The 18,891-nt window shown below is 45.2% G+C and overlaps 1 protein-coding gene across 2 annotated transcripts in view; it reads right to left on the bottom strand.

Moving 5' to 3' along the window:
* Positions 1 to 18,891, bottom strand: part of Ranbp17 (RAN binding protein 17) — a 313,822-nt gene that overhangs the window by 5,220 nt on the left and 289,711 nt on the right. For both annotated transcript variants that reach the window (XM_085829032.1, XM_021175823.3), the window contains one exon: positions 1,662 to 1,760. In XM_085829032.1, the coding sequence (XP_085685158.1) occupies positions 1,662 to 1,760 (99 nt within the window). The remainder of the gene's footprint in view (positions 1 to 1,661; positions 1,761 to 18,891) is intronic.

The following is an 18,891-nucleotide window of genomic DNA, read 5'->3' as shown; positions in this document are numbered from 1 at the left end:
TGCATCCAGGTCCATCCAGCTGCAGAGGTGTGCAGTGTACCCAGGGGCATGTGCCAGCCCCACACCCCTGCTTATAAGAATCCCGTGCTGTGACTGTTGTACGGTCATTGCTTAGCCTGATGGAGCCCTTGCCTCCACTGTGGGGCACGAACCCATGATCTTCTGGGGTCTCAACTCTACTTGTCACAGGAGGGCTGAGGAGAAGAACTTAACTGGAAATGCCCAGGGAGCACTCTGGTGACTGAAGGCAAGGCCAAGGGTCTCCCCTCCGGCCTCATCATCTTTCCTGGCTTCAGTGAATCACTTCTCAAAGAGCTCTGGGCTGTGTTCCAAGTCTGGCCTCCTGGGTTCCATAGGTCTGCTCTGCTGAGGCAGGGCTCTAGAGGGGCCTGCTCGGCTCTGGGAGCTCTTGCTGGCTCTAAGAACAGTATCTGTCATACCTGGGCACAAATAGCTGCTCGGCCCCCCTTTTTTCTGCTAGGGTCCGTGGTCTTTTATTCAGACATAAGCTCTGATGTGGAGCAGAGCTCCTAATCACTGGAAACAGCCGAATTTCAGCCAAAGACAACATTTTGCCAGTCATGTATGTTTATCTCTTCAAGCCAAAGCTGCATGATATTTAATTCCCATCATGCATTAAAACAGCTCACATAAAAAAACGCACATAATTAATATGTAGTCAGACTAATACTTAAATACTATATATCAGAGGCATTATACTTAAACCACAATGTCTTCCTGAACAAGATTGGGAATGCACAAAACTACTTATTTCCCCTTTTATAATGATGCAGTGACTCTCACCAAATAGAAAATTATTAGTTTTTCATCCTAAGCCATGAAATATTGCCTCCATCAGTAAAGTATAATATTGTGATGTCATAAGCTTTTTCTAAACACCGAATTTGCCCTTATTCCCTCTCAATCATTTTAAAAGAACTGCTCTCCTTTATAGAGCTTGGATTTAAATCACAGTAACACCGCGGGAAGATGAACGGCAGTGCTATTGAATGTGGCTAAAATTGGATCCTTCAGCACAGGTGAGTGATGAGACAGCGCTTCTCTTTTTGATAGATTTTCCTCTTCTATTAGTTTCCTTCCAAGGCTGGGATTTTAGTTTGAATTTTAATGTATGCGGCTGCCTCTAATCTCACTGTCTTTTCCCCAGTACTATCTTATTGTATAGACAATTCATTCTCCTGAGCAGTAATGCACTGTTTCCACTGACTGCTGAGGGGCCAGGGTGATTTCCAAAGGAAGCCAGGGGTTTGGGAGGCAGTTGAGGGTGGGCAGAGCAGAGGAGGCTGGGATGCATACTCTCTAGATGAGGGATATGGCTCTACCCACAGTCCCTCAAGGGCTGCCACTGTCATCAGCTGTGGTTGTGTCTGGGGTCCCTAGATATAAAAAAAGGCTGAAGGAGAAGACCTAAGAGCCGTGGCTCAGAACTGCCTTAGAATGGCAAGGCAGGTGAGGATGCCTCTGGGATACTGCTGAGCAAGCCACACACAGTGCAGCAGGTGGGCCTCTTTGGCCTCTGCTAATGCCAGAAGATCTTTGGGGAAAAGTGCCTTCAGGGCTCTCAAGGCCTCAGCCTGCTAGCCTGTGGTCTTCAGGGTCCCTCTCCCTCCTCCTGTGGCACTCTCTGTAAGGACACTTACCTTCTCGTTGAGCAGGATGAGCCCCAGGAGAGGCCTGGATACTGACCACTGGTTCCGACAATCCTCAAAGACAATGGTGTTCATGAGGACAGACATCATCTAGAAGACAGAGGCACATGAAAACTGGGACCCTTGGCTTAGAGCTCGCCTGAATCCCAGACTTTCTGTGTACTCCTTCCATCCCGCCACCTTTCTGATGGCAGAGGGCTTTCCCTGGACACTTGGCTCTCACTCTGGAAGCTTAGAATGCAATGTGAACTCTGGGCAGACCCTGCCTCCTCAAGGACAAGTCTCTACCACCAAAAAGCTTGGTGAGAGCCTTCTTGGTGAGCCAGGAGGTTCATTCCCTGCTTCACACGCCTTATATGCTTTGCTCTGTGCTAGGTACCAGGTAAAGGCCCAACTCACTTTCCTGTCTGCTGCTTACCTCACCAAACAGTTTATGATGTTAATGGACGTCTCTCTGTAGCTCAGCACTAAGTGACTCCAGAGTGATGTTTCCTGCTAGCTCAGACGGTTGTTTACCAAATCATCCATTACCAATTGTTCACTCACTGCTATGTTACAAGTAAGTACTCACTTATCCACACTCTTAACTCCCGAGGTTAAGGCACACAGAAGAGATAATAGGACTCTTTTTTTGTTTTTGTTTTGTTTTTTGCTTTTTGAGACAGGGTTTCTCTGTGTAGCCCTGGCTGTCCTCGAACTCAGAAATCCGCCTGCCTCTGCCTCCCAAGTGCTGGGATTAAAGGCGTGCGCCACCACGCCTGGCTAATAGGACTCTTTGAGCTTCCCTCGAAGCTTGCTAGGGAAGTCACAGGAAGAAAATAATGGGGAATAGGTGTGGGAAAAGAAGAGCAGCATGTGGAGGGGAAAACCTCTGAGTTCTTCAAAGGCGGTCAGGGAGCTGCCACGGGACAGGTAACATCTAAGGTTCATCGTAAATAGACAGGAGGCAAAGATGGTGGGAATGAAGAGTAAGGAACTTAGGGTGGCAGGAGACAGAAGGGAAACCCCATGGCCAGAATAGAAGACCACTGAGTCTAGACTTTACCCTCAATGCAAGGTGGCTAGTGATGGGCTTGTGGGCATGATGAAGGATGGGGAATGTGCCCTGGGCATGAGCCATGACAGGAGGGAGTCCAGGCAAATGGCTGTGAAGTGGGCTGATTTCTCCTGCTGCAGCCTATCTGCTCCCATAGCTCTAGAGAAAACAAAAAATGCAGGGCAAACCGAAGGGTGGTGGTAGAGTCAGACCCCACAGATGCCACCCCTGCTGGGCTTTGATGACCTGCTTTGCTTTGAATGCTTTTAGCATCCTTCCTTTTTTGTACAAGTATGAATGTGTAACATGCATGTGTTTGTTGTATGTAAGGATGAGGTTGGGTGTCTCCCTCAAATGTTCTCAAATGTACTTACTGAGGTACTACTAAGTTAGTTATTGCTGAACCCACAGCGTGAGGATAATGTCCGTCCGTCCGTCCGTCCATCCATCCATCCATCCAGCCAGCCAGCTTGCTGGCCTCTCGAGCACTGGACTCACAGGCGGACACAGCACTCACACAGCACTTGTGCACTGTGTAGGTGCTGCTAGGGATCTGCTCGTCCATTTGCACAAGTGCTTACTTACCTCCAGAGTCATCTCCCTGCCTCTGGCAAAAAGTTTTGGTAATCTAATTTATTCTGTGATCTTTGGCAAGTAACTGAACGGCGCTTGCGATGTCTCTTTTTATTAACTCTGAAGAGGGAAGGGAATAATCTAGCTCAAGGAAGCTGAGCATGAAATGAGACGGCACTGGGAAAGCGCTGCTGAGTCTGCATCCTGCAGACTCTGAAGGTGTAGCCACACCAGCAGTGTGCATCTCCGTAGTTCCACAGCTGCCATTCTGTCACCACCTCAGTGATTAGGCTGGTTACAGATGGAATCTGCCAGCCTATACACAACACAGACTGCATGTCCAGTCTCTCTGGAGAGGCTGGAACTCCATGCCTGACATGCTCAACATTCATGTAGACCACATGTTCCCATGAACAGTACAGTGAGCCAGCCAAAGTCATAGAGCACAAATTAAATTGACAAGCAAAACTAACAGATCCACAGAGACAGTCTAAAATATTATGGGTTTCACAAGCTGAAGCAGAATGGATATTTTAATGGAGAAGATTAAAGTCAGAGGCACCAAATTCTTCCAGTAACTGACAAAGCATCCTGGAGTGATGTGCCAATTACTTTATACGGTCCTCTCGTGTATTCATTTGTCTGAATGCATGTATTTATGTCTGTAATAAGAAAGGGGATGTTTGAATAAAATACTTTTCTAAAAATAAAGTTGGCAAAAATGGATGATTTTTTTCCTTTTTTACTTTTCTGGAAATATGTAAAGTACTGAGTAATCTTCTTAAATGGCATTGATGTGGCAGCCAATTTCCAGAATTATTTTTTCTAATAATCCTAGAGTAGTGTTAAAACAGCCCAAACAGTGGTGTAAATTCCTCTGGACTCTGAGGCATCCCCCCCCCCCCCCACACACACACAGAGGAAGAAGGCTGGGCGCACAGCTAAAGCACAGTCCTGTCCCTGCAGGCAGTGTGATGGTTAGGGCTTGGTCCCTGCAGACAGTGTGATGGTTAGGGCGTGGTCTCTGCAGGCAGTGAGATGGTTAGGGCGTGGTCTCTGAGGTCAAGGACACTGAAAGGAGCCATCTTGTCTCTGCCCACATTCTGTCACCAGAGACCACGAGTACTCTGTGCAGCAGTGGCTAGAGAACCGGTATCTAGTTCTCCACTGTCTACTCACTCCCAACACAGTTGCAGGGTGGGTGGGAGGCCACTTTCAATTGGCTTTGGCTACGCTGCCCAGGGCCTATACTCCAAACCATATGCATTACCCACTGTAATGTAAGTGGCTGTTTTGCCAAAGCAGGGATGGGGTTATGTAGCAATGGGGCTGCCTCCTCAGGAAAATCATACTCTACACCACTACACTTGATCCTCATCCCTCCCACTCCTTCCTTCCAGAGTTTGGCTGGAGTTTTGTTCAATGAGGAGGCAGCAACAGGCATTAGCCTGAGAACTGAGCCCAAGTCTGACCCTGCTCATTCTCCCACGGCATTTGCCTTTCTATCCGGATAGGAAGCAGGGACTGTGGCAGCTGGGGTAAAAGGGATGCTTTGAGGAGGAACTTCCTCTGCACAAACAAAACATCTATCCTGTTCTTGCCACACAGTGTGCCTTACACACAATGTTCCTATTCTGTAACTGTAGCTTCTGCTGGCCTAAGCCAATGAAATTTCATGGCACAGGGAAGAATACCAACTCACACCTAGGTTAGACAGGTAAACGAGATTACTATATTCTCCTCAAAGTTATGTAACGTCATGTGGAGTTGTAGTCCCAGAAATCAGCTTAGCAGGAGGCAGCCCGGAAAGCATGGGTTTAAGTGATTGTGTGACAGTGCAACCATGCAAGCAAACGCATCTAAGCACAAAACCACCCAGAAGTGTGATCCAGAAGGAGAAAGCGACAGTGTGTGACTTCTCATCATGCTTTTGACAAAGCTGTGAGACACAAGTGCAGAGCAGAGCAGACCCCACCTGAAGCCCTGGGCCACGTAGAACAGTTACTAGGACACCCTCATGTCACATGTGCCTGCTCTGCAGTTTGCTGAAGTAAAATAAGCCAAGTCCTAGCTCACATTGGCACTTTCCTGCTAAGACAGCGAGCACTTTAAGATGGAGAGCACTATGCAGAAAACTGAGCTGTGGTTCAATCTATGGCCCCCACACAGAATGCTTCAATGTCTTAACATAGACCCGTTACTTCAAAGGACCTTGTTTTTGAATTCAGACCAAGATCTCTAAGCCAGGAGATTCGAGGAAGGCCTATGGCTGGGGTTTTCAGGTTACCAGGCCACCGTCTGAGGCACCACCATCATCTAGCAAAGCCAGGCCAAGGAGGAATGAGCCAGAGAGAAAGAGCAGCCCTACCTAACAGCAGGCGGGGCCTGATGAGTTTTCTCACCATCCAACAAAGCCAGCATTTATGGAGTCTATTGTCCATGCTGTCTCCATTCTCAGGTAAACCTTTGGAGAGCATTAGCTATCACAAAAAGGGCCAGGACACCCTTGGTTAAGGTGCTGCTAGGATGTAACAGTCAAATGCAAACGTCTGCGAGATTTCATTCTGCCAGCCTATGGCCACGAGGGCCCAGGCTGTTCTGAGTGAGGCTCAGAGCCTCTGGCCCTACTGCAGGCCTCTAGGGGCCTGGACATGGCACCTATCTGCTCTAGCAGCTTCTGAAAAGTTTTCAGCAAGCCTTTCTGCTTCCCACCCGAAATGTTTACAAGTTTAGTTACTATACTGACAAGACTCGGAAAGTGAACAACAGTAAACGTAAGAATGTCTTTGGAAATTGATCCACTGAACATTTCATGGGAAATAATGATTTTCCTCCCACTGAGAGTACAATTTAAATTAACACCATAGGAATTAGTAAATTAGGTTAATTTTCTCCAGGACATAACGCTTCCTATAAAGTAGATATTTCCATGGCTAGCACCTGACCATGCTTACTACTGTAACTAGCACACATTCTCGTCATAAATGGACCCCGTAAACAAAAGCAACCCCCCAGTAAAACTCAGGTTCCCACCCTGGCCCATTCAGCGCCCCATAGATAAAGGGGCCGTGGAGGATGAGTGCCGGCCATGCAGGGTGAGGTCCACTTAGGAACTCTGCTGTCCCCAGCCCCTGCTAGTGCTCACGATCCCTCCTAACGCTGCACTTCTGCTGTCTGCTTGTGAGGCAAGTGAAAAATGGGCCTTGTCTTTTGGTTAACACAGAGGAGACCTAGCAAAGCCAGGCCGAAGAAGAAGAGTGAGAGACAGAGACAAAGCAGCCCTATGCCTTAGCCCCGAGGGCTGAGGGGAGACCAGGAAGGACAAGCAAGGGGACCCAGTGAGGGACCCAGTCTGTGTGCTAATGCATGGAGGACACGGAGTCATCCTCACCCCAGCCAAGCTACAGTGTCCTGACTGTGCGGTACTCTGATGATGTTCTGAGGAACAGCTAATAATAAATGCATCCAAGTCTTAAGAGCTACCCTGTGTCTAGGGAATGCACCAGCCTTTCAGAAGGCCAGGAAGAGATGAGAGGAAGGATGACCTTACCAATAACAACATAACAAACAAAACAAACCCAAGCACCCCACCCCACACAATTGCCTGAGCAACGCAGCAGGATTTGAAAACCTAAGGGAAATCTCTCCACCTCCATGGTGCTTTCTCCAGAGTACCTACCCTAGATAGAGGTTCGGGCCCGGGGAGTCAGAACACAGCTGAAGGAGGAAATGCTTCCAGGTTTGCAGTGCACCCAAGGCAGGGAGTGGCTGTCATTACTGAGTGCTGTTCCTCAGGCCACATGCACAGAAGATATTGAAATGTGATCCTGCTCAAATTAGATACTAGCCGTCTTTAGGGAAGGGGAATCAATTGCTCCCTTCATCTGCCATCTTCCTTTGTGATATTAGTAGATGGTATGAGAAATGAACACAGTGGGTAAATAAGCACATATTTTGTTAAATTCCTCTGCCTCTCCAGATGAACCGAGAACTACCATCTACATTACATTAAATTTAAAATACCTGTCTATATCACGCCATCCCGATGTGCTGGTATTGAAGTAGTTAGCATTTAAAATGCAAACCAATGGGATGAAATGTAAGATAAGCCTCCTCTGAAGACGCCTGCAGTCAGTGATGGGTGACCTGTCGCTCCTGAGGTCACCTGATGAGGCCTACCTGCTTGGCCTTTATACAGTGTCAGCCTTGCTTTAAAGGCACCCCAGGTCCAGTAAGCTCAGCCAGCTCTGGTCACAAATGAACCTGAATTATTTGGAAATAGTATCCTTGGCTCCTCTCACAGAAAGTTAAGGGACGCTTGTGCTCTAAGTGATGAATTGTCCAGAATATTTAAAAACTCTTGCACTGAATGTAGTATCTAAGGAAAAACACAACCTAGCTTCACTGTTCTTTCAATATTCTCCATTACCAACCTTACCCCTACTTCTCAAAACATTCATTTTAATCATGGCTTATTGGGGAAAGAATTACCTGCCAGTCTCCCAGCTTAGGAGAAGGTCAAGCAAGAATGAAACTTCAGGATTAATTAATTGAGAGTTCTGCATGCAGTGTGTCTATTCTGAATGTTATAGCACACATCACTAGGAAAACAGTTTTATTTTCCAGGGTTGAAATAAATTATAATAAATTATTCATTTCAATGGCAGAGATGTACTGGAGAGCAACAGCAGGAGAATTGACTACACTACACTGCCAGGCTCAACCCTGAATCTTCATTATCCATCGGAAACTTTTACACATAGTAAATCATATTTCAAGTGGCTGCAGATCTCATAGAGCAGCTCGCCACATTAAAATAAACCAGAAAACCTGGGGTACTGGAGGCTGCGGGGCGTGCTGCTCAGCACGATCTGGGTTGGTCTTCTCTCTCTTCTCTCCCCCTCTCAGTCTCCCCCACCCTCCCTCGACTCCTTGCCAACACCAAACAGCATTTGATTCAATGTCATGTTAAAATTAAGCCTTCCCAGTCAAAACCACCATCTGCATTTCCTGTAGAAAGGAATGTTAAGAAGATCTGTGTGCTCTGTAACGTCACTCCTCCTAGTTTTCCTTCAAGTGATACATGTCTAGCTCATAGTAGGATCTAAATGACTAACATGGACCCATATCTGAGAACTCCTAATGTCCTACAGCAGCCTCTGATCAAAGGTATCTATAGTGGCGTGAGAGCCTAGTGAAGACTCATGTGCTTGAGTGCCTACAGAGGCCAGCCTAGCTGCACTGGACAGGTGCGGCTGAGCACGAACAGCGGCACACAGCTGCATCCAGGGCAGTGAGTGCTTAGCATGTTTGAAGGATGAACAGCCTTGTATGGAAGGGATGGCACAAGGCAGAGCTAGGGTGAGGTGCAGACCCTCACCAGGGCCAGGCTACATAAGATCTTTTATGCATGCTAAATGCAGATGGGCATTTGGGCCAGCACATGGAGAGTAGTTATCAGCTGGGGTCTGCCATACAGAGCAGGAGCTAACCTTGCTGTGGAGAAACTGCAGAGGCCAGGCTCCCAGCTTGTCCTGTGAGAGCTCACTGACAAGACAGTAAAGATGAACAAGACTGCATCAGCAGCCAGAATGGTCAGGATCCTCAACTCATGTTCTGAGAAAGAAAACTGGAACCCGAAACCACAGATAGATTCAGAACATAAGAACAGGTGCCCAGATTCAAGACTCTATAATAGAGAGCAGCAGCCAGACAGCCGAAATGCTGCTTCTTATGCAGGTGTTCGGGGCTAATATCTAATTTGAGCAGGATCACATTTCTCTATCTTCTGTGCATGTGGCCTGAGGAACAGCACTCAGTAATGACAGCCACTCCCTGCCTTGGATCATCCATACACATCACCAATGGAACCAGCAGCACTGAAGCTCAGGCACACAGGGCCACAATGACTTCAGCGCTGGCGCAGGCCAGCTCAAGGTCAAAAGGAGTGAGAAAAACAGGCTACTTTCTGATGTCACCACAACACTGCCCAGTGAGTATCATATGTCACAACACAACAATATAAACAGAATGGCACGAGGGCCTTCCTGGTAGTTATCAAGGCAGCGAGTGCTAGTTCATCACACATCTGTCATCCCCATAGAAGGAGGCTCAGCATCTCACTGCTCATCCGACGGGACAGTCTTCCTGTTTCCTGAAGAGATTCGGTTAGATGGCCCCAAAGATTTCCAGTTACTAGTGAAGGATTATGTTACTTATTTTAAAAATGTTTTCCTATGGGAAAAATGTGTTTTTGTGGACAACTCATGGGGCCACCTCAAAAGCATTTTTCATTAAGAGTTAAGCCTAGCATTTCCATTGTGTATGCATGTACACAGTATGTACATAGCCTAGCATTTACTGTGGGGGCACTCTGGTTTTTCAGAAATGAGTCCCCTCATTATTGATATTTTCACATCAAAATACAATTATATAACTCCCTTGCCTTTCCCTTCACACATCCCCCTTCCTGCTCCATGCTGCCTCCCCTTTGCTAAGTCTCAAATTCACACAGACACATACACTATGCTACCTAAATATATGAAAACAACCTGCTCAGGACTATACTGCTACCTCTGTGTAAATGACTTCAGAGCTGAATACTTGGTGGTAGATAACCAGCAGGGGTGGGTGGGAGTTCCCCGAGGGACACTATCTCATCTGCTCTCGGCATCCCTTACTTGCTTGTAGTTCTTTGTTTACTGCTGGGTCCCTGTAAGATTTCACTATTCATGTTAGCGTGTCTATTGCTGTCATCCTGCATCTCCTAGAAATGTTAAGGAAGCTACATTCATGTGCAACATGGCTGCCTAAGTAGGACATGAGCTAGGAGGGATTTATTTACAGTTGTCTGATAACATGGAATGGACTGGCCAAGACATGGGGAGAATGCTCAAAGATGTTAAGAGCTGGAAGTTCTTTCTCCCCCAGTAAAATGCATGGGCCCAATGCATGAGAGAAACCAAGAGTGCTGAGCCTGCTTCCTTGGTTTACTTCACATTTGCTGATACATACCTTGACCAGGCTCTGACCCAGGTCCTGGGGACAGAGGTGAGCAAGGCAGTGCCAGTTCTCAAAGAGCTTGCAGCCAAGTGAGGAGAAGATCCACAGTGCAGTACACTAAATGCTGCAAACAAGCCCACACTGGAGGCTTTGAGAGGCCAGAGGATTCCCAATTGTGCCAGGGTCTGGGTGGGGCAGGCAAGGGAGGCTTAGAGAGGGGGCATTTGATCTGCTATAGAGAAGGAGCAGTTTGACCTGTCAGGAGAGAGGGGTGTGAGTACAAACGTGCACAGCAGTGTTGGGCAATAGGGGCTGCCTGCAGGACTGTGCAGGGAGTGTAGGGGAGGCTGCTCAGGGGTTGTATCTTGTCAAAGGTCTAGTGATGTTTGCAAGAGAAAGTAGCTTTCTATTCTGTATGAAATGAATGTCATTACAAGACAATGGTAATCTCTCTGGCTGTGGTACAGTACGAACCACTGACAACCATTCCTCTATGGGTTCTCAGCCTGTGGGACATCTGGGCTATCTCATTTCTCCCAAGCAGCAGCAGTTTCCTCCTATTCTCAGATGGGGAGGCCACAGGCAGAAGGTCACTTGCTTGGCTGCTGTGCCCCAGTTAGGACACGCTCATCATCTGCTACCTTGCTGGCTCTGCTGCCAGCACCCTGAGGAAGGGCACTGACATTATTTCCTTTGGCCCACAGCACATAACCTAATAGTGTCCCTTGTCAGGAATGGTTCTTCTTGTCAGGAAGCTTTTTATTGATGTTCAACCTTCATCTTGCCTTTCTTAATATTATCCCATTATGCCAATACTCCATTGTGCCATGCTAAGTAATTCCCTTTCCTCCTGGCATTTACATCTTCCAAGTATTTATAGACTTATCAAATGCCCCATTTAGTTGTCACTTAGGCAAGCTATACATATTTAGCTTCTTTAATCTGGCCCCATAAGCCAGCCCTTCCATTCTCCTAAATCACTTGAGTTACTTCCCTCCAGATTTCTGTCAATTTGTCTCCTGCCTCTCTCTAATGCAGGGGAGCCCAGGAGAGCAGTGTGGAGTGGGGAGGGAAGGCTTTCTTCATCTGTGGGGTAAGAGCACATTATGCACCTGGAATGGAACTTCCACAGTTTCGAAAACAGGCTGGGCCTCTGTGGGGATGATGGCTCCTTCGTCTCTACAAAGCTATCACCTGCACATGTCACCACTATTTAACCACAAGCTCTATAGCACGCACAGAGCGCCTGCTGTATACACATGGAATGCCTGCTGTATACAGGTATTGTTCTGCAGGATTTTCCTTCTTTCCCCTTCCTTTTTGTTTCTTACACTTAGTCACTGTTCAAAGAATCACTGGCCTCTCATTATGTGTTGACTACTTCTGGTATAGAACTGAATAAAACTGGGTCTTGCATTAGTTAGCTTCCTATCACTGTGACCAAACTGCTCTGACACAAACAACTTAACGCAACAATGACTTATATCGGCTCATGGCCAGGGGGCTCAGTTGATGGTGTCTTGGCTTCTGGGCCTGGGCAGAACACCACATGGTTCAGGGGGTTTCTATCTCACAGTGGTCAGGAAACAGAGAGACAGGGATGGGCCAGGCGTTAAGACATATCCAAGGACCGCTTGTGACCTATTTCCTGCAGCTAGGTCTTACCTGCTAAATGTCTTAGAACCCCTAAAATAATGCTGCCATCTGGGAATAAGCAGTGAGCACATGGCCCTGTGGAGGCCATTTCAGAGTCACCATAACAGGCCTTAAGGAGCTCATGTATTTATTAATCTCTTATTGTCCACCCATCAAGCTGTTCCTTCTAATCTTGGAAAAATCATCCCGAATGCACTTATCTCTAATTGCTGCTGAGTGGAGCCACTGTGTTCCATCTGAACTGAGAGGCCACGTTAAGTATGGGCATTAACAGAGAGCTCTTGCTTTTGGTGTTCCTTATGGTCGCCCAAGCCACCTTTCTTCAAGTCTGGCACTTTCTATTGCTATCTTTCATGGTGGTGTATTATTTTACATTCCCGGCTCACAGGACCACCAGGAAGTATATACAGAGGTGTTTACTTATCTCTGGTCCCAATGTGATGGAGGACGTCGAGGGAACAATGGAATGAGAGACTCTAAGACTTGAGTCTTGGGGTGTCTAGGCTATGAGTCGCTTAGCTAACTGGTCCCAGAAGCCAATTCAGCTATGCTAGAAGTCCTCCTCTGTAGAATGGTGCGGTCCTACAGGTCACACAGCATGTAAGTCTTTACTAAGTAGAGCATTTTCAAAGAAAAGGCTTTAAATGAAGATGGAATTTCAGGAGCCCACGCCCGTATGGTATATCCCACAAGCATGACAAGGCATATAGAACTCATGGGCCCCTGGGTTCTGATGGTTGGTTGCACAAGTACATGGGGCATGCTTAAGCAATGACAGGTGACCAGCCTGCAGACAAACAAGGCTTGCTGCTGGTTGAACTGCCTCAGAGTTAACAGGCAAATGTGTAGGAAAGTTAGCTTCACATTCTTACCATAGGGATGTGCTTCAGGAGTCACAGAAAAACCTGCAAGTATCACTACATAACCCAAGAAGGTCTTGACTGGTCAAACTGGGTGAGATCTAGGGACCAGCAATCTTAGCTCTTATTTAGACCATTAGTCTGAGATCTACTATTTTAATGACACACCTAAGGAAAGCGAATTTTGAAGGGGCTTATTTAGCTTACAGTTTTGCAGGTTTTCAGTCCTATACTGGATTCTACTGGTTTGCCTCTGGTGAGAACCTGATGTTTAATGGTACCACTTAGTAGGCACACACAGAGGAGGGAAGCACATCTCAAGCCAGAAAACAGGGTGGGAGGACCAGGCTTTTTTGGTAATCTCTCCCTTTATTTCAGTATTGCCACTCTGGGAATGTAGTTTCTTTTTTTCTTTTTTCTTTTTTTTAAAGATTTATTTATTTATTATATGTAAGTACACTGTAGCTGTCTTCAGACACTCCAGAAGAGGGCGCCAGATCTCATTACGGATGGTTGTGAGCCACCATGTGGTTGCTGGGGTTTGAACTCTGGACCTTCGGAAGAGCAGTCGGGTGCTCTTACCCACTGAGCCATCTCACCAGCCCCGGGAATGTAGTTTCTAATCACAAGACCCCATGTGGGACCACGGTGTCTGGCAGCACTACCACTGGCTGTGCAACTTTGAACAAGTTATTTCAACTCTGAGTCTCTGCACATTTCCTCCACTAGTTCACTCTTTTTTGCTGTTTTTTTTTTTTTTTTTTTTAGATTTATTTTATATATGTGAGTACACTGTGGCTGTCTTCAGACACACAAAAAGAAGGCACTGATCCCATTACAGATAGTTGTGAGCCACCATGTGGTTGCTGGGAATTGAACTTAGGGCCTCTAGAAGAGTGGTCAGTCCTCTAAACCACTGAGCCATCTCTCCAGCCCCCACTAGTTTACTCTTGATGTACCAATCCTCCCCCAACTTTTCTTTTTCCTTTTTTTTTTTTGTTATTTTGAGAGAAGGTTTCTCTGTTTAATCGTCCTGCCTGTCCTGGAACTCACTCTGTAGAACAGGCTGGCTGTGAACTCAGAGATCCACCAGTCTCTCCCTCTCAAGTGTTGGCATTAAAGGTGTGCACCACCACCACCTGGTTGATGCATGGCTATTTTTATGTTTAAAGAACCCACGCCCATTACTGCTGTTATGAGAGTTACAGTAGATTTCAGGTATGATGGTACTGTCTTAGTGAGTAGATTTATGGTATTTCTTTTCTTTTCTTTTTAATATTTATTTTATGTATGCGAGTACACTGTAGCTCAAAGATTTTATTTATTATTATAAGTACACTGTAGCTGTCTTCAGACGCACCAGGAGAGGGCATCAGATCTCATTACAGGTGGTTGTGAGCCACCATGTGGTTGCTGGGATTTGAACTCAGGACCTTTGGAAGAACAGTTAGTGCTCTTACCCGCTGAGCCATCTCTCCAGCCCATGGCATTTATTTTCATTCATCTTATTTCCTTCCCCTCAGTCCAGTGAATATGACTTTGAGAATGCGTATCACAGAAAAAACTCTCAAAGGGCAAAGCACACAGACAACATGCCTGCAGTCCTTGATCAATATGCCTGATGTTACAGACTTCAAATTACATGGTCTTATAAGAGAAGTCTTAAGCTGAGATGCACATTGGAAGAATATGTTTCTAAATAGCACGTGATTTCTCAAGGGCAAACCTAGGTTAGTGGTAGCCATGCCTCAAACGTGAAGTCACATTCTCTGCTGACTATATTGTGTTAAGTGAGTCCATATTCATTTGCTTAGTGGGTCCTCAGAGCTCTCTATTTAAGTCAAGAAACTTTAACATGTGAGGATCTTAGGTCTACAATGTGTTGTTTCCCGACTAGGTCTTTCCTTGGAGAACCTCTTAGGGCATCTGCCTCCTCCTCTCCTTGTAGAGCAGCTGCCTCTCTAAGCTTAAGGAATGGATGCTTTGCCCTTTGAGTATTTTAATGTTCAGCTTATGTGAGTCTTGAAGGTTGACCATCATCCAAGTGCCAGCTTCTAAATCTGTGAAGGAAGAGCAGGGGATGCAGCTCAGCAGCAGGGAGACTGCCTAGCATGTATGGGGCTCTGGGTTTGACCCTAGCAATGCAAACAAATCAACAAATCAACTCAGTAGAGATGTTAAGTAACTCAGGTTGGGTCAAGTGTCCACAGCTTATGGTACACATCTTTAGTCCTAGCCCGCAAGAAGCGGAAGCAGGTGGATCTCTGAGTTCGAGGCCAGCCTGGCCTACAGAGTGAGCTCCAGGACAGCCAGGGCTACAGAGAAACCCTGTCTTGAACCATGCACCCTCAAAGGGGGAAGGACTCCTCAGCTCAGCCGGAAGAGTACAAGCTCTGCTGCGTCTAAATCTGCACTGATTTCTTCTTCTTCTTTTTTCTTTTCTTTTCTTTCTTTCTTTTTTTGGTTTTTCGAGACAGGGTTTCTCTGTATAGCCCTGGCTGTCCTGGAACTCACTCTGTAGACCAGGCTGACTTCTTTAGACTATTAAATGGTTATACAAGTACTTCAGAGATAAGAGGGTTAAGTAGAATCATGTGCAAGCACACATGTGAATCCCACACATACCCAACCCTTGTGTGTGTCTGCCTCACACTCAGCACAGACTGGCATTGTTTCTACCCCATTTACACTGTGCTCATTCCTTAGCACATTTTTCTAATGGTCAGAGACACTCCTTCCACAGTGATGTTTTAGGTCCCAGCAAGCCCAGAGAACACAGGGCGCTGCAGGGTGGTAACAGGGTCAGTCAGATCTTCAAGAAGAAGCTGCATGGCTCTACTGTGGGTGATGGACGGGGGGAGTAGCGAGATGATGTTAGGTGTAACCTCTGTATTTCAGAGAAGTACTGCTCAGAGTGGGAGCTTACACTTGCATAAAGACTTGATGTAGTTTTCTTTGTGAAATATGTATGAATGCTGCTCTTACCATGAAACCCACATGTCCTCTACAGTGCTTTTATTTTACGAGAAACCTTAAAAACAAACAACGAGGATGAAAAATCACTGTCAGTCAACAGACAAAGCCATCCTGTTTGAAGAGTTTGTTTAAAACCTTGCCAGAGTTTGTGTCAGCACTTAACCTATGGAAAATCTCTATAGTGACTGATTTTTTGCAGAGGTTTTAAAAAAGGATATAGTCACTGAGTTCTTTCTATTTTTTAATTTACACAGATAGTCAATTACACTCATCACTATCAATGAAGAGGCTAAAAACCATCTTACTTGCCAGAATGGGGGAAGAGGCTATTACAGAGCATGCCTAATTATCATCGGTCTAAGTGTGTATAAAGCTGTGCATTTTCCCTCACAAAATACTCCTCCTCCCTGCCTTATATGAGCGTGGAGGAAAAGGAGCGGCTGCTTCCACTTCGCACAACCCCTTCACTATTCTGAGAACATTTGCTGCAGACTGGTCGCAGAACTGACTGTGCTAAACTGTAGATAAAAGAATGATGACAGATTGCAGTCACTTTAATTCATAAAGAAAGCATTCGGAGCCCCTGGGAATGTCAAAGCCAGCCACTGGCACCCAGCGATTCCATGCTAAGGCACAAGAGACATTATCTTTTTTCAGTTTAAAGACAAAGGCTAATGGCTGGCTTGTTTATTCCAATTTCTTCTTTATGAAGAGCTGACTGTTTTCCTTCCTTCCTATCCCTTTCCTTCCTTTTTTCTCCTTCTAAGGATTCTTGGAAAGCATAATTCTCCTATTCTATAAACACACAAACAAAACTGTAAAATGACATCATTCTATTTTCATTTAATTACTTCTGAAATGCTTTCTATTTAATATTCATTACTCAAAAGCTAATTTAAAAGAGAAAGGGATGTGACTTATTCAAAAAGATGTACTGTCATTCACAGCAATAGTTATCTAATATACAGAAGTTAATAAAGCAGATTAATCTACAAGTCCCTTTAAGCCATTCTTGAGTTTTGAACAACTGCCTCTTTGACCTTTCACCTTCATGCTGTGCACCAGTAGCAGGTGCCAGCTGTACAGAAATTATGGCTGCTGTGTTTGGAAGCAAAATCTTTTCTTACTTTGCTTCTGACCAGCAGCTGACCCTGTTGGAGCGATTGTTTCTGGTGCCGGCCTAAAGGCTACATAAACCAGTAGCAGATAAACAAAAGGCTACATAGACCAGCTGCCTTGCCTAAGGGTACCATCCTGGGCTGACACCTCCACTCCTTCTCTAGCATCCCAAATTGCTCCTTGTTTGCTTCCATACATGCATTTCATCCTTGTTATTTGGTGTGAGGGGTAGGGGTAAGAGACCCCTCCCGTTTGAACTTGACTTTTGAGTATTCCATGTCAAACTGTGCCATTATAATGCTAATATAGGCCTGATTTAGCAACTTTAATAAGAGGCTAAACCCTCTTGTAATTAGATAATAAAATTTTATTATGTATTTTAATATTAAAAGTCTTAAAATCAGACTCTTCAAATCATATACTGGTACAAAACTAAGGCCCTTAAATGTCGTTTCCTCGGAAAACAAGAACCTGCAAAAACACCATGGCTTATTTTTCATTCTCTGAAATGTAAACACGGAATTCCTACGTGGTGGCGGTGCAAGCTCCAACACTCTTAATTATGTGCAGGGAAGAATGGATCTATTCGCGTATGAAGCACACTGTACCATTTCCAGCAACAGCATGAGATGATTTTGACAGTTATTTCGTGGATACAAATTACACAAGTATAAAAACAATCCCCATAATGATTAAATGCAGTTATGTACATAGGAGAATACCAGTGCAAATGGTAACATATTTAAATGGTTTTCCTTCATTAAAAAAATTATATATGATATTAAACCATCAATCACTGCGGAGGCACAGGAGTTTAAATGTACTGTCACTGGCTGAAATAAATGACTTGGAGACTGGATTCTGGCTCGCTCAATATGGTCTCTTTGCTGTTGCTTAGTCACCCAACTCTCTGCTGGCTTGGGCTACATCTGGTGGATTCCATTCCTTTCAATTAATAAGGCAAGTTATGCTATCAATGGATTGCATCCTTCCACTGTGCTTAGAGGTGAGAACACACATCCTCATGGGGTGGGAGCCCTCTCTGCTCTGTTAACTTGAACAATATTGGCAGTGCTTCTTCCTTCCCTGACCCACATGTAGACCTGACGTTTTCCCTGCAGTTTCAGAAGGGCTATTTTATATTGAGGTAGAATCTTGGCATTGCCATTTGGCTTATTCAAATTATTATTTGGTAGTGTACGACAATTATAGACTTACAGTTAAAAATGATGCCCATAGACTGTGATTTGGAAAATTATTATTTTGGGTATTTCTTTTATAGATGCCCACGGGCCATTGTAAAGAATCACACTGTGTGGAGGCCTGGACAGGTGTCAAGATATACGAGATCTTTGAGAGGCAAGGTGGCACACCATAAAAGTGACTGTTATAGTTACATTAATATGATGACATCTATATTGCAGCTTAAATAGTTACTCAACAAGTATGCCTAACAACCAAAATCAAAGTAGCAGACATACTTAAGAAAAAGATTAAGACAATAGCTATTCTTCTAAAAGAAAACATGACTTAGTCTAAAGGAACAGGTAATTCTATATTACAGGTAAAATATCATTTTAATAAAAATTACTAGCTTTTACTATTAAAATTCTATCTATCTATCATCCATTGATCTGTGCACACGCACACACCATTGCACATACGTGAAGACGAGAGGACAATATGTAGAAGTCTGTTCTTCCAGCACGTGAATCCCTGGGATCAAAGAACAGCCATAGTGGTAAGAACCCTTACCCCTGAACCGTCTCACAGGTCCCGACATTTCTATTTTTGAAAATTAAAACATGGACTTTACCAACTTGTCTTAGGTGGCAATACTCACATGTTTTCTTTGTGTGTGTGTGTGTCTGCATGTGTGTGCAAAAGTCAGAGGTCAACCTTGGTTGTTAATTATCGAGGTGTTAAACAGCCTGCCTTTTTGAGATAGGGTCTCTCATTGGTTTGAAACCAGCCAAATAGGCTAGGCTGGCTAGGAATT

The sequence above is a fragment of the Mus caroli genome, unplaced genomic scaffold (assembly GCF_978045245.1).
Source record: "Mus caroli unplaced genomic scaffold, Mus_caroli_1 scaffold_13, whole genome shotgun sequence".
Lineage (NCBI taxonomy): Eukaryota > Metazoa > Chordata > Mammalia > Rodentia > Muridae > Mus > Mus caroli.
The sequence above is the reverse complement of the archived record's forward strand: the minus strand, read 5'-3'. Positions and strand labels throughout refer to the sequence as shown.